At 47.7% G+C, this 16,280-nt stretch overlaps 1 protein-coding gene across 5 annotated transcripts in view; it reads right to left on the bottom strand.

Moving 5' to 3' along the window:
- Positions 1–16,280, bottom strand: part of CARD11 (caspase recruitment domain family member 11) — a 111,672-nt gene that overhangs the window by 33,957 nt on the left and 61,435 nt on the right. For all 5 annotated transcript variants that reach the window (XR_009522176.1, XM_060032517.1, XM_060032521.1 and 2 more), the window contains exon 2: positions 5,730–5,851. Coding sequence is in view for 4 of the 5 variants with exons in the window: in XM_060032517.1 (XP_059888500.1) it covers positions 5,730–5,736 (7 nt within the window). In the remaining variant the exon portion in view is untranslated. The remainder of the gene's footprint in view (positions 1–5,729; positions 5,852–16,280) is intronic.

Here is a 16,280-nt window from a genome sequence, read left to right as displayed (position 1 = left end):
TTGTTCTTTTTTTTTTTTTTTTGCGGTACGCGGGCCTCTCACTGTTGTGGCCTCTCCCGTTGCGGAGCACAGGCTCCGGACCCGCAGGCTCAGCGGCCATGGCTCACGGGCCCAGCCGCTCCGCGGCACGTGGGATCTTCGTGGACCGGGGCACGAACCCGTGTCCCCTGCATCGGCAGGCGGACTCTCAACCACTGCGCCACCAGGGAAGCCCCCTTTTCTTGTTCTTGATCACAGGGGAAAAGCATTCAGTTTTCACTGTTAAGTGTGATGTTACCTGGTTAAGTGTGTGTGTGTTTCAGACGTTCTTTATCAGGCTGAGGAAATTCCCTGAGTATTTTTGTCACAAAAGGATGTTTGATTTTGTCAAATGCTTTTCTGCATCCAACTACCATATAGTTTTTAGTTTTGATTCTATTAATATATTACATTGATTTTCAGGTATTAAACAAACGTTGCATTCTTGCTGTGAATCCCAGCTAGTTATGGACGTGTTGGATTTGGTTTGCTAGTATATTTTTGAGCATTTTGGCATCCATACCTTATGGGAGATGTTAGTCAGTAGTTTTCTTTCCTCGTGATGTCTGACTGGTTTTGACATCAGGGTAAAATTTGCCTCATAGAATAAATTGGGAAATGTTTCTTCCTCTTCTACTTTTTTGGAGAGTTTACGAAGAATTGGCATACTTTTGTCTTTTGTTTGGTAGAGGTCACCAAGGAAGGCTTTTCTTGGTAGGTAGGTTTTTTTTTTGGTACGCGGGCCTCTCACTGTTGTGGCCTCTCCCGTTGCGGAGCACAGGCTCCGGACGCGCAGGCTCAGCGGCCATGACTCACGGGCCCAGCCGCTCCGCGGCATGTGGGATCTTCCCGGACCGGGGCACGAACCCGTGTCCCCTGCATCGGCAGGCGGACTCTCAACCAATGCACCACCAGGGAAGCCCCAGTAGGTAGGTTTTTGATTACTAATTCTTTACTTGTTGTAGGTTCCTGTTTTTCTTGAGTAAGTTTCAGTAATTTGTGTCTTTCTAGGAATTTGTCCATTTCATGTAAGTAACCGAATTTATTAGAAACAACTGTTCATATTATTCCTTTATCTTTATTTTGCCTCTTATTTCTGTAAGGTTGGTAGTAATGCCCCTTCTTTTATTTCTGATTCTAGTAATTTGGATCATCTCTCTTTTTCTCTTGGTCAGTCTAGCTAAGGGTTTGTCAATTTTGTTGAAATTTCAAAGAAACAACTTTTGGTTTCATTCATTTTCTGGATTGCTCTTCTCTCCTCTAACTCGTTTATTTTCGTCCTAATAGTATTACTTCCTTTCTTATCCTTGCTTCAGTTTTCGTTTGCTCTTCTTTTTCTAGTTTCATAAAGTGGAAGGTTAGGTTACCGATTTGAGATCTTCTAAAAGTATTAACACTGATAGCTATAAATTCCCTTCTGAGCACTGGTTTAGTGACACCACTTAAGTTTCAGTATGTTGCATTTTCATTTCCGTTTGTCTCAAAGTAAATACTCTATTTTCTTGTGTGATTTCCTTGACCTATTGGTTATTTAGAAGTGTGATGTTTAATTTCCCATATTTGTTAACTTCCCAAATTACTCTCTGTTATTGATTTTTAATTTCATTCCATTGTGGTTGGTAAACATACTTTGGATCACTTCAATCCTTTTAAACTTACTGAAGATTGTTGTATGGACCAGCATATGAAGAACATTCCAGGTGGGGGCTTGAGAAGAGTACGTATTCTGCTGTTAGGTGGCACGTACTATAGACAAGTCCAAGTTCAAGTCTCCTATTTCCTTGTTGATCTTCTGTCTATTGTTCTATCCATTATTGAAAGTAGAGTATTAAAAATCTCCATCCAGCTATTATTGTTGAATTTTACATTTCTCCCTTCAATTCTGTCAGGTTTTTTTTTTTTTTTTTTTTTTTTTTTTTTGCAGTATGCGGGCCTCTCACTGTTGTGGCCTCTCCGGCTGCGGAGCATAGGTTCCGGACGTGCAGCCCAGCGGCCATGGCTCACGGGCCCAGCCGCTCCGCGGCATGTGGGATCCTCCTGGACCGGGGCACGAACCCGTGTCCCCTGCGTCGGCAGGTGGACTCTCAACCACTGCGCCACCAGGGAAGCCCCAATTCTGTCAGTTTTTGCTTCATGTATTTTGAGGCTCTGTTGTTTGGGTTAGGTTATATTTATAACTGTTATAACTTCCTGGTGGTTGACACTTTTATCATTATGAAATCCCTTCTTTATTTCTAGTAACACTTTTGTTTTAACGTCTATTTTGTCTGATATAAGCCACTCTAGCTCTTTTATGATTCTTTTTAGCATAGTCTATATTTCTATCCTTTTACTTTCAACCTCCTTGTACCTTTGGATGCAAGGTTTTTCTCCTGTAGATAGTACACACGTGATCTCGTTGTTTCAATCTAATCTGGCAGTCCCTTAATTTTTATTGGTTTATTCATTTTTAACTGTTGGATGTATTATTCCATTGCAAGAATATACCATAATTTATTTCTTCATTTTCCTATAATGGAGATTTAATTTCCCCCCCATTTTTTACTTGAAAATTTAGCACTATTTATAATAGGAAAAAAACGTAGACAATCCAAATTCTTCAGCAGATACTCCATGACCCTCTTGCATATAGAATAACATTTTGAAAGTATGTGGTGACATAAAAAGATCCCAAGACATCGTTTATTTAAAAAACTAAAGGGAGGGAGGGAGACGCAAGAGGGAAGAGATATGGGGACATATGTATATGCATAGCTGATTCACTCTGTTATAAAGCAGAAACGAACACAACATTGAAAACCAATTATACTCCAATAAAGATGTTAAAAAAAATGAAAGTAAATACGTACACACATACATGTGGTATAATTAAAAAATATATTTGGTCTTTGCCCCTGGTTCCCAGCACAGAGTGACAAGAGTGTGAATGCTTTTTGTATGGTAACAAGATAACTCTTGGGTAAGGGGCCCCTAGTAGCTTTAGGATGGGAGCTGAATGCCAGAAGAACCAGGCAAGTGATTAGAAGGTTGTAACTTTCAGCCCCACATTCCTGCCTCAGGGGAGGTGAGAGAGGCTAGAGATTGAACTCAGTCATCAACAGAGAATGATTTAATCCATCACACAGGTAACAGCACCTTGATGAAAATCCCTCAGTGATGGGGGGCAAAGAGCTTCCAAGTTTCTGAATTCAAGCACACGCTGGGCGAGTGGCTCATCTCAGCTCCATGGGAACAGAGGCTCCTGTGCTCGGGACCCTTCCGGACCTCCTCATGTGTGTTTTCATTTGTATCCTTTAAAATCAACTGTTATAATAAGTATAGTGTTTTCCTGAGTTCTGTGAGCCATTCCAGCAAATTATTGCACCTGGCGAGGAGGCTGTGGGAGACCCTGATTTAGAGCTGCTCAGGCAGAGGGCAGGTGGCCCTGGGTTTGGGGCCACCATCCTAGGCGGGGGCAGGCTTGTGGGATTGAGCCCTTAGCCTGTGGCATCTTTGCTGCCTCTGGACAGTTAGTGTCAGAACTGAACTGGATTGCTGGACACCCAGGTGGTGTCAGAGAACTGGTGGATGTGAAACAATGACACGTATTTGGTGTCAAGAAAACACTGTACATTTGGGGTCAGAAAAAATATCACAACACAGTAGAAACTCATTCATGTAATGCAATACCTATAATTATATAGGTAGGGGTGTGTGTGTGTGTGTGTGTGTGTGTGTGTGTGTGTGTGAAAGAGAAGGGGAGAGAGAAATAGGGAGAGGGGAGGGGAGGGGAAGAAGGAGGGAGGGGAAAAGTTTGAGAGGATCTGATTATACTGATTCTATCTAAGAAGAGGGAGGAATTTGGAGGTTACTGGCCAGGAGGACTTGGACGTTACCTATACTGTTTTAGCGTTTACAACACACACACCTATCAGTGTATTATGTGTATAGTTTGAAAAAGGAGAAAAAGAAAAATGAACAAAGATGACAGCCAAGTCTAGGGAAACAGATACGCCGATATGTAACATCTGCCTTCCTGCCCACGCCCTCAGGTGGCCACAGCCCTGACATCCTGTTTGTACCAGACAAACCCTCCAGCCACAGCCGACCGACCTGCTCCAAGAGGACCAGCCCTGAGGCTGGGTGCACTAGGCCAATCCCTTGACCTGGGAATTTCCTATGGGCCAAAGAGACAGTGGGGCGGGTGAACGTGCTGTGGGGAGTTAGCTAGAAGGTGGCATCAGGGCGGCCACAGTGGAGGCTAGAACTTGGCCACAGTAAAGCAGCGCCCCAGGCAGGTCGAGGCTACGGAGGCGGAGGGAGCTGGTCTGCCAGGTGGAGCTGCAGCGAGAGACCCCGAGGGCCCCCGAGAAGTGGCCAGAGTCCTCTCTCTGGGTGTGTACCTCTACTTCCCAGCCCGGTAAGCCTTGGCCACATGTGATGTCTGGTCCTTGCTACAGACCTTCAGGAATCTCCCCATTAATTTCAGCTGGAGACTCGTGCATGAATATTCAACAGAGGCATCGTGTATCCAAAAAACCTGGACACCCCACAGACGTCCCGACACAAGTAGAGGGGGTCAATAATGTGCGTATTCAACGACGGCATACCCTACAGCAGGGCAGGGGAAAAGAACTCCGGCTTACGCGTCAACACGGACGGACCTCGGGGAGGTGACGCTGAGTGTAAAGGCAAGTCGCGAAAGATTACGTGCGACAGGGGAGCGCCCAAGAAATTTCCCAAACATACGCAACTCAGCTATGTGGTTGAGGACATACTGCAAAACTATACCGAAGAGCAGGGGTCTGATAAACGTCAGAAGGGTGAGGGCAGCAGGACGGCTGTGACGTGGTGGGACACATAGGTGACACGGCTGATCCTGGGAAATACTGCTTCAGCTGGGACATGCGTGTCCATTTTACTGTTCTTTGTTTCACTGATACACGTACACATTTTTATGTGTGCGTGTGTGTGTGTATAAAAACGTATGAAATATTTCATGGGCAGAAACTTTGGAGAGTGTAGCTAGGCTCAAAAGAAAAAAACCCCACCTTGACCACAATTTCAAAGGTATTTCTCTTCTCAAACGCTTCCCTGTAACTCAGCCTGACTCGGCCCCGTCACCTGGAGGAACCTGGATGAAGCATCTGCTCGGAAACACACTCTTAGACACCGAGGCCCTGAGCTTTAACAGCCTATCGGGCTGGACGGTCCTCCCTCCCCTCAACTGTGGCCAGAGTTGATGGCAACTCGGACAGTACCCTCAGCAGGGTCTGGCTTGGTCTTGAGTCAAACCCTAGACCACATCTGTCTTTCTACACACAGCCAGAAAAAGCAGGTTCAAGCCTCCTGGGCCACATTCTGCAGGAAGGGCTATTTTGCTCAAGTTCTTACAGGCTCGAGGAGACTACCTGCTGGTGGACAAACTCCACGGCAGCCGCTGGTCTCACGTCCCTCCGCCATTCGTTGGAAACATGGACCGTGTGGCCCCAGCTGCTGCTATGATACAATTCAGCATCTCTGTCTTGACCTCCGAGCTGAGGGTGGCCCCCCACCAGCCCCCACGGTCGCACCTCGCCTGACGGTCTCTGATTCTCCACCAGGTGCCCGCTCGCTCAGAACCTGCTTCCTGCACCTCCCTCGGCCTGGAACCCTCCCCTCCCTGCTCCCCTGGCAGGTCTCAGGTAACCTCGCTTTCTATTTATTTTACATAAAGGAGACACGTGAAGTACCTGGCATAGAGTCGGCACCCAATGGACAGGAGGTGACTTTTACTCCTTTTACTCCTTCTGGCTGGGGCTGGTCCTTCCCTGAGCCAGTTTCCTTCCGGATGTGGAGGTCTGATGGGCAGGATCTGTAAGAGGAAAGATAATATGACTTGAAACAAGGCCACAGGTTGGAGACAGAACCATTCAAGCAGCAAAGGGGCCCGCTGCTTTGGAAGCAAAGGCCACACAATCCCAGGGCCTGCATCTCTTCAGGTGACAGGGACGCGGTGGACTGTGGCCTGGAGCTGCTGGGGGAGAAGGGCTTTTGTTCCCACCGATGGACAGCCGGGAAAGGCTACTGGCCCCAGGTCCCAAGACTCTGGGAGTGGAGAGAAGGCCACCTGTGGGGCTGCTCATGGCCGGGTGGAAGCTCGTTAGAAGTCTTTGACAGAAGCATTTGCAGAGTGTAGAGGTTCTAATCAGCTAGTAATTCATCAGGTCAGAAGCAGCAAACCAAACTCCTGAGTCCAGAAACGTTCCCTTCACTGTGAGTGACGTCTCAGCTCTGCTCGCCGTGGTTTTGGGCAGGAACACGCCGTCACTTCCCCAGGGCGGCATTCCTTACGGTGACTGGCAAGGCCGTCATGCCCAGTCAGTCCCTCCAGGAGCCCAGCTGGGGCTGTGGGTTTTGAGGGAAAGGGCTGGCTCTCCTTCTGGAGAAAGGGTGGTAGAGGAGGGGGCGGGGGGGGGGAAGCGCAGACCCTGAGAAGGTCAGGAGGAGCTGACGCCGGTCTTCTTTTTTTTAACTTTTTTTAGTGGTTTGAGAGATGGTAATTTTATTTATTTATTTATTATTTTTGGCTGTGTTGGGTCTTCGTTGCTGTGCGGGGCTTCCTCTAGTTGCGGCGAGCGGGGGCTACTCTTCGTTGCAGTGCGCGGGCTTCTAATCGTGGTGGCTTCTCTTGTTGCGGAGCACAGGTTCTAGGCGCGCGGGCTTCAGTAGTCGTGGCTCAGGGGCTCAGTAGTTGCAGCTCACGGGCTCTAGAGCACAGGCTCGGTAGTTGTGGCGCACGGGCTTAGTTGCTCCGTGGCATGTGGGATCTTCCCGGACCAGGGCTTGAACCCATGTGCCCTGCATTGGCAGGCGGATTCTTAACCACTGTGCCACCAGGGAAGCCCCGACACCTGTCTTGACAGCTGCCAGGGTACCCGTGGCAGGGGCTCTAGACGGCTGCTCCAAACCCACAGCTCCACTCGGGGGTGACAGGGACCCTGGGATGCCATCGTTTAATCAGAAACTTGTTGGGTTTTGGCTTTGAGGCTTAATCATAGATGACACAAGCTCTCCCAGGGCTGACAGCAGCTCTTCTCGTTGGGTGTCAGCTTGGATTGGAGTCAGCTGCTGTCTCAGCCCCTCAGCCCCGGGGAGGTGGCGGCGACATGCTTCTATGGAGGGCACTGTCTCCTTGGTCTCCTCGGCTGGGGGGCCCCGGGCGAGGGCTGGGGGAGCAGGAGATCTACGGGCAGGGCCGTCCTCAGCCCAACAAACCAAGGCCCAGGGAGGCCCAGGGAAATGATACTTCTCTGTATTTGCATTAAACAAAGAAGTTTGCTTTTTTCCTCTTTTGTAATCAGAAGAAAAACCTTTAAGAAAATTCATAGCAGGAGAGGTTTTAATTGCAGGAAAGGGAAAGCAGGTTTGTACTATCCGATGATGTGCCAATGTAGTTTGGGGAAACTGAGGCACAAGACACCCAGTAATGAGGCTGAACTTTCTATTTCTGCCCTTTGAATTTTGAGTTCACCCTCGAACACTTGGTCCTGAGGTCGGGGAAAATGTATCGGCTTTAGAGCTATTAGAGCATATCCTCTAATAGCTGTCTACATCTCCTGAGCGATTAACTCATAGGTATGACATTTAACTGCTGGAAACATCATCCCTGTGTTTATAGACGACTTAGTCTGCCAGGCGCTCGGCTAAGCCTAACTGCTCAAGAACTCTTTGAGACAGGTGGTTGTATCACCACCACCACCATCATCACCGTCATCACCACAGTATAGCCAAGAAAATCAAACCTGGGAGAGGTTCCAAGTCATATGATTAGCATGGAAGGCTGGATGTGGACTTAATCACTACCATACAGCCCCTAGAATTGCCTTTTTTAAAAAAGTTTACCTTTTAAATGACTCAAACCAGAACGTGAATGTACAGAATCTCCCTGAAATATCACTTTAACACACAAACTTAAGACAGAACTAAAACCAAGTTCTAAGATGCCAGACATTGGCTCAGGGTTCAAAAGAATAACTCCTGCTTCTCAAAAGAGGAGTCAATTGCTTGGTGAGGTATGAGCTCCCCGTCATTGGTGTTATTCAAGCACAGTCAGCCAGTGATTATTCACGCTCCAGGGAAGCCCATTGTGCAAGCAGAACTTGCATGCACAGTTTTTGTTCCCTCCCACATAAGGATAAACAGAGAGGCAAGGGGCACTTAAGGCTTAAGCAAAGTCCCCACATGGAAGGAAGAGATCGAAACAGACAAACTGATACAGGGAACCGGCAGAAGGCAGACAGTGCGTTGAGAGAAAACGGAAAAAACACAATCCAACAATTAAAATCCATTAAGAGATTAGATAAGATACTGCAGTCATAAAACAATAGTAGGGTGCTTTGACAAGGGAGCAAAGGACAAGAAAGAGTTCTTCATGATTAAAATAAAGTAGCCGAAGTTTATAATCGATAGAAAGTTTGGAAGATAAAGTTGAGGAAATCACCCCGAAAGTTAACAAAAAGTTAAGAGAAGGAAAATAAGAAAGGAGGAAAATGAAGTCAATTTAGAAGGTCTAATATCCAATAAATAGAAATCATGCAGAAATTATGCTTCCTTTCCTGTATATCTTGTGGGGATACAATATCAATTATAGGATGAAATTATCAGAGAAAATAGTATTAGAGGATTCTCCAAATGTAAAAACATGAGTCTTCAGTTTTATTTATTTTTTATTTATTATTATTATTTTTAAAAATATTTATTTAGTTGCACCAGGTCTTAGTTGCAGTAGGCGGGCTCCTTAGTTGCAGCACGTGGGCTCTCTAGTTGTGGCATGTGAACTCTTAGTTGTGGCATGCATGTGGGATCTAGTTCCCTGACCAGGGATCGAAACCGGGCCCCCTGCATCGGGAATGCGGAGTCTTATCCACTGCACCACCAGGAAAAGTCCTGAGTCTTCAGTTTTAAAGGGTCCTTTAAGTGCTCAGTACACTCAGTGGAAAATAACCTCAGAATATCATTCTGAAATTTCGGGGCACCAGGGAATAAGAGAAGACCCTAAAATCCTCCTGGGAGAAAGCATTAGGTCATGTGCAAAGGACTAGAAGTAAGTTTGGCATCAGATCTTTCGACAGTAATGCTGGAAGCTGGGTGATGCCTTCACATTTCCAATGGAATATACTTCTAAACCTAGGATCCTATACCTACCCAAACTATTACGTGTGAAAAGAGAATGATGCTATTTTCAGAAAGGTGAGGACTCTAAACATTTCTATCCCATGCACCCTTTCTTAGGAAGCTACTGCAGGCTATGCTCCAGTAAAATGAGGGAATAAAACGATAAAGAGGAAGAAGGTATGAAGGCCAGGAAACAGAGCAGCAAGCGAAGTTGCAGGATGAGAGGGATGCAGTAAAAAGCAGCTGGCCAAGATCCTGGCAGGATCATGGAGGGCCCACTAGATGCAGACCGCCAAGGGGAAAATAATGAACCATGATCTGATATATTTCATAATTTAGGAAATATCATTATTAGGCAAATGACAGGTCTGAGAGTCAGAAAGAAAAAATTGAGGATAGGTACATTAAAAAAACCTCAGCAAGTGAAAAAAAAAAGAGAGGCGATATTAACTTTGGAAAAAACAAAAAGATAGGAAAGGATACATAGTCTCAGCATACAACTTGCTTCAACACGAACAATATTTACCTGGTCACGATAATGTAACACGTAAAACTGATCTAAATGTACCGAGATGATGGCGGGGGTGGGGGGAGGCGGAGTGCATGGAGTGGGGAACTAGGAAAAGGGAGCTAAATTATCATCCACCTAAAGGCGTGTCAATAAATAATGTCTTAAAACCGACATATCGATAAATAGCAACATAAGCATGTTATTTAGAAATAAGGAGGTGGGTAACAGAAGAAAACGACATGGAGAAAAAGAGAAGTAGCTGCCTCTGGGGATCAGGGCTGGGGATGGACGTTTTTCATGACAAGCCTACTTTACTTTTTATCTCTGCATGACGTATGTATTACCATGGTAAAAAAAAAAAAAAATTACCTATGTCAATAGTTGGAACGATTTAAGGCATTTCAGTATAAAGAATCAAACAGTTACCTCCATTCTCTGAACACATACTCTATTCTACTTTTTGTAAAACTTGTCAGACAGCTCACCCCTTCCCAAACCAGAAGCGCTGACTGTGTGCTGGGCACGTCACAGATGCCGCCTCGCTTAACACTCCCAGGAGCCTGCTAAGGTCGGTTTTGGGATTCCCACTTTATGACGAGGAGGTCAGATCAGAGCGTTAAATAACAGGGTGAGATCCCACAGCCACTAAGCGGCAGAGCAGAGATTCCAGCTCAACCCTCACGGACTCAGCATCACCTGGTCTAAAACTCACCATCATCACAGCTAACACTGATGAGGCACAGCATCTAACCTAACTAATCAGATTCCTTGCTTCCTGGGCTCCATAGCTTTCTCTTTTTTTGCTTTATTCCCTCATTTTGCAGGAGCATATCCTCTAATAGCTGTCTAGGAAAAGGGACATGGTAGTTGCTACAAGCAGACACTGGGCTAAATGTTCCATGTGGATTATCTCGTTTACCACAACAACCCTATGAGGTAGATACCACTACAATCCCCAACGTATGGAAGAGGAAATGGGTTCAGAGGGGCTCAGCTACCTGTCACATGTCTGCTTCATCCTTCCATCCCCCCTTCACTTCCGCCTTCCCGGTAAAATTCAGCACGGGGCCTGACTCTTGGGAGGTGCTCATTATATATTTGTTGGGTGAATAAATAAAAAGTCAGAACCTGAATGAAATAAACAAGGAGGCTGCAATGACTTCAGATCCAGGGAGTGCCAAGCCCTTTGGAAATGAGCTGTCTCCGTGGGACAGACATCTCTCCTCTCCGCGGGCTGCCCCAGCACAAAAGCTCCGGAATGAGAAGGGGGTCAACCATCAGTTAGATAAATGCGTCTCTGGTTCATTGATCTGCCTGGATGATTGGAGCGAGAGGCTTGAGATGGAGGGTTTAATTATTCCAGTGAAACCTCTGCTTAATTGAAAGGACTTCTGGCATAAAAACGGGTGAAAGATTATTAATAGAGAAGGATGTGGAGACACCGGTAAACACCAGCAATGTTTACTGTGTTTACAGCTCTGAAACGAAAGCTTAGTGGGAAAGAACCAGATGCAGCCCTTCCTGTGTGTCTCCTGCCTTACAACCTGTTTCATTCCTACAAAAAGGGCACTTAGAGAAGCAGCTAGAAAATTCCTCCTGCAAAATTCTTCTCTGGCATCCCAGTTAACTTTTTAACCTCTGTCTATCTCAGCTCATTCAACTGAAATATTGAGATGATAATATTTTCCATGAATTAACATGTGTATAGCAATCAGGAGAGCTTCGCTGATACATATTTTGAAAGCAGCAATTATCACTTTAAATTCACAGTGTAGTGGCAGACACTGCCAGCTGCCGACCCAATATCCTTTCTCTCTTACTTATCAACAGAGCCCCAATTCTGTTTGGAGCATTACTATATCCACCTTAAAAAAAAAAACAACAACAACTGTATTTCTAGCCTCCCTTGCAGCTAGAATTGTGGGTGTGTGACACAATTCTGGCCAGTGAGATGTAAGTGGAAGTTTCTGGGTGAGACATCTAGGAAGGGTCTGTAGAGGAGGAGGAATCGGGTGAGAAGCACCTTTAGTTTGTCCCTGTCTTCCTACGTGGAATGTGGATGCAATGCCTGGAAGAAGAGCAGCACTCTTGTGAGCATGAAGACAAAGTCCGCACTCTAAGAACGGCTGCATAGGATGCTTCACGGACTTTGGGTCCAAGCTAGCCTTTGAGTTCTTGGTTCATGAGAAGAATAAAAACCCTAGTGCGTATAAAACTGTGATTCTGTTTCTATAACTTGCAGCCAAAAATCATCCCAGCAGATACACATTACAAACAAGATCTAAGCCTTCTGAGAAAATCACACTGGTCCCAGCCACACATTCTTAAGCCCTGCAATCTGAGAAACTTCCTTATCTATTTGTTCCTGTTCCTTTTTTTCTAGATACAAAACCAGAGTAAGCAATCAATAAGGACTAAGTACTGCCCATGTACAGAGGCCTGCAGGGGACAGAAACAAACAGCATGACCCCGAGGGAGATGGGGCGCTGCCCAGGAAGTGCTAACTAACACCACGCCGTTGTCCAACGCATATGCCGGATGATTCATCCCGCCCGCTGGGTCCGGCCTCAAATCCGGAGCCGTGCCCCTCACTTTTCAGCCAATCTCTGGTCACGTCTCCGGCCTCCATCACATCCACTGGAATCCATCTCTTCTCTTCACTTCTCTTTATTCCACACGCAACCCTCCCCCCAACTCGAGTTACAGCCAAACTTCTCAGCCGTCATCCGAGGCATGTCCTGCCCTTCAGCCTAGGGCACTGCCCACCACCCCCGGGGCATCTCCTTGGGCACCAAGCCACCTGACACTCCTCAAGGTGCTCCCCCCATCCACTTCCAGGTGACCCGGGCAAAGGGCCAATGGCTTCTGTGGCATGAAAATGTCTCAACTTGATAGCTTTTGGGAAAAGAGGAAGCATCTATGGGTGGTCAGGATTTGGGGGTGGTTGGGGGACATGGCAAACACCGGCCCTCCCCCTCCCCAGGCCCTGCCGCATATCCGGACATCTCCTGTAGTGGCTTCCGACTTGCACCCATCAGGGCAGAGGTTGGGAAGGGCGTACACCTATTGCATGACCCAAGGTTATTGCTCTGCCGTCTACCCCCTCCAGCTCTCATTTTCCTACCACTACTGCAGAGCAGCTTTTGTGAAAAGCAGAATTAGGAATGACAGACTTAAATTGTCCTGAAATGTGTATCAATTTATCACATTGGCTCTTTAAAGCATTCGCTCCATCTAGATTCCAGAGCTGCGCACACAGCAGACCGACAGCTCCGATGGTCTCCGTGAGCCGTGGCTGGACACCCCTTGGCCAAACCCAAAGCCCAGCGTGAGGTCACCCGCTCTCACTCCTGAAGGGCAGCCTTGCTCCGGGCCAGCCCCGATGGTAATGAAACAGTTTTCTCCTGCAGGTGCCTTCCAGGCCTGGTCAGCAAGCCCGCCTGGGCCACGGGGGCTGAGTCACCGAGACCACCAGCTGGTTCCAATTCTGGAGCCTCTGTGCTTTCAGAGAGAGACGTTGGCTTCATCTAAGCAAAATTCTAGCACAGGAGAGGTGCGTGGAAACCAGGAGTTGCTTTCTGGGTTGGGGTCTGGGTGAGGCGGTTTGGAAGGGACAAAACTGGACACGGGGCAGGCACAGCCCTAAACGTGAGCGCTGACAAGCAAAGTCCTGCTCCTGGGAGGCTGGGGGCTGGCACGTGAGTGTGGGCTGAGCCCAGCGGCCCCGAGCATCTGCTAAGTGAAAAGGCTGGGTCCTTGCATTTCGTAGGAAAGGTCACCAGCGTTATCAAATAAGAAGCCCACTCTTAGAGCAGCCAAGAATGAGAGCTGGAAGTTTCTGTGGGAGCCATGTGCAGACTTAAACCTCCCCCTTTATCTCCTGCTTGTCTTGCCTGGCTGCACAGGAACCCCACGGGAGCCTGGGACAAGGTTAAAAAAGGAAACCAGGCGGGGGCCCAAGGCCTTTGGATGTCTATGGGGGCATGTCTGCAGAGTCTGGTAACGAGGACACGTCAGAGTAAACTTGAAGCAGGAGAGTGGGAGCCTCACTCATTCAGCCATCCATCCACCCATCCATCCATCCATCTATCCACCCATCCATCCATCCATCCACCCATCCATCCACACACCCACCCATCCACCCATCCACCCATCCACACACCCACCCATCCACCCATCCATCCACCCACCCACCCATCCACCCATCCATCCACCCACCCACCCACCCATCCATCCATCCATCCATCCACACATCCATCCATCCACCCATCCACCCACCCATCCATCCACACACCCATCCATCCACCCATCCATCCATCCATCCACCCATCCATCCACCCATCCATCCACCCACCCATCCATCCACACACCCATCCACCCATCCACGCATCCACCCATCCATCCACTGAATTCAACAAGCATTACTAGCAGAGAATGACAGAAGTGTAAGAAAAAGAAAGAGACTATGAGAAGGTTCAGGAGAAAAAAAAAGAAAAGGACAAGTGAGGATAAGACACAAGTGACACATTTAGGGATGTTCAGAGCAGAGCAAAGGAGGCAGAGAAAGAAACTTGAAGGAACAAAGGTAAGAGAGCCTCGCAGATTCATCGGAAGAAGAGGTGAGAGAAAGGTGGGAGCAGTGACTGGTGGAGAAGGGAAAAAAGGATGAGGGGCCTGGACCACAGCCGGGCGTGGCGCTTATTTTAAAGGTGAGCGTTAGCTCTGAGAATGCAAATGAGAGGCACAGTGCAGCGCGTTGGGGGAGGGCTGGGGAACGCAGGTCAGTCGAGTTACCCCCCGCAGCTCAGATGGAGTTATCTCCAAGGCCCAGCGCTGCGTCCTTTGAGGCCTCGGGGCGAGCAGGCTGAACACAGAACAAGCACAGCTCTCTCCCTTCTGTGTTTATAAGACACACTGAAAATCTACTTAGGACCGATATGGCGATCAATTTAAAATGCATTTCTAATCGTGGGGCCGTCTATTTTTTGAAATGTCATGAGGACAGGTAAACGCAGTAATACTCCTAAACACATTTCCATGTGTTTGAACACAATGCTGTCAATGACTTCAATCAACTAGGCTAATATCTAGAAAAAGGCACATTCCAGGTCTTCTTATATGGGCACAGGGTGGTCGTTGGAGGGTGGGGTGTTTCTGATTCTCCCATCACCATCCGGGCACAATACCAACTGCTGAAATCAGGGAGGTCACCCCGGCCGCAGCAGGGAAGCCAAGGAGGAGGCCTGAGGCTCTGGCTTTCCCGGGCTGCACGGGGGCTGCCAGGGCCTCTTTCTAGAAAGGCCTTTGGGGCCAGTCAAAACGCCAGTGCAGGAAGCAGCAGACCAGGCTTTTATGTAGATCTCAGACTTCCGTGAACACCCCGAGGTGTGCAAGGCTTGAGGTCAGAACTGTACTTTCTCAGACCACAGTCCCCGGGGCAGATTTCCAGGCAGCAGAAGAAAAGAAAGCAGGAGGTGGTGAAGGCTGGGGGAGAGTGATTCTAGAAAGACTCCCGCCGCTGTCGGCTTAGAGAGCTGGGGGACTGGGGTTCCAAGTGAAGCAACCCCCCGCCCCCCCTCCAACAAGATGTAACTCCTGCCCTCCAGAGGTTAAAATACATTGTGTTTGTGGGTGGGAAGTGACATGGATTTCCCCACTTCCCCGTGAAAAAAAAAAGATGGGGGCCGTGGGAGAATGACTGTAGGAATTCTACTCTAATCAAACAAAAAGAATCACACCAAAAAATCTTTGCCTCAAGAGAGAAAACCAGCAGCTTCTGCCTCCCTGTGTTCTAGAGGAAAGGATATGGTCCTGGACTCTGCCCTTTTTCAGCTGTGTGGCCTCGAGCACGTTGCTTAACCTCTCTGAGCCCCCACTTATCGTTCTGTAAAATTGGATACGGAGCACCTACATCTTAGGGTTGCTGCAGCGCACACAGGGAGGCACTTAATCAATTATCACTTGGTCCACCCTCTCGGAAGCCCGTGGCAAACTCAAGATGGAGAGAAGTCTCTGTATAATTATCTCCACACCAAACAGATTTTAGAGAAAAACTTTATAAAGGTCTGTCCTCAACCCTTCTGTCTGGGCTTCTGATTTGCGACTCTCCCACCTGGTGCTGTGAGCATGTGTCTACCATGTTGCTTGCGATACTGTGGGCAGCACCATCTCCTGCTTCCCTGTACACCCTGTGGTCTAGCAAGTATCTTGCACAAATAGGCGCTTCATATCCATAAAGTGATTGATTTCCAGTGGATAAGTGCTGGCTCTCTTGTTATAGTTTCCTCTCTTCAGTGGATGAGACCTTTCTCTCGGCGGCCGTGGGGAGGGTTTTCACACGACAGCTGGCCGACAGGATCGTATGACCTTCAGTCGTACCGAACTGGTTTTGCTGTGCCTGCAATTCAGATCTAAGTGCCAATGTATCTTGTAGTGTCAGTCAGTGGTGGACTTGGAAAGTCTAGAAGACCCATCCCTCAGACAGAGAAAGACAAATACCATATGATATCGCTTACACGGGGAATCTAAAAAAAAGGGTACAAATGAACTTACTTACAAAACAGAAATAGAGTTACAGATGTAGAAAACAAACTCATGGTTACCAGGGGTTGGGAGG

Source organism: Delphinus delphis, chromosome 15, assembly GCF_949987515.2.
Source record: "Delphinus delphis chromosome 15, mDelDel1.2, whole genome shotgun sequence".
NCBI lineage: Eukaryota > Metazoa > Chordata > Mammalia > Artiodactyla > Delphinidae > Delphinus > Delphinus delphis.
This window is presented reverse-complemented; position numbering and strand designations above follow the sequence as displayed.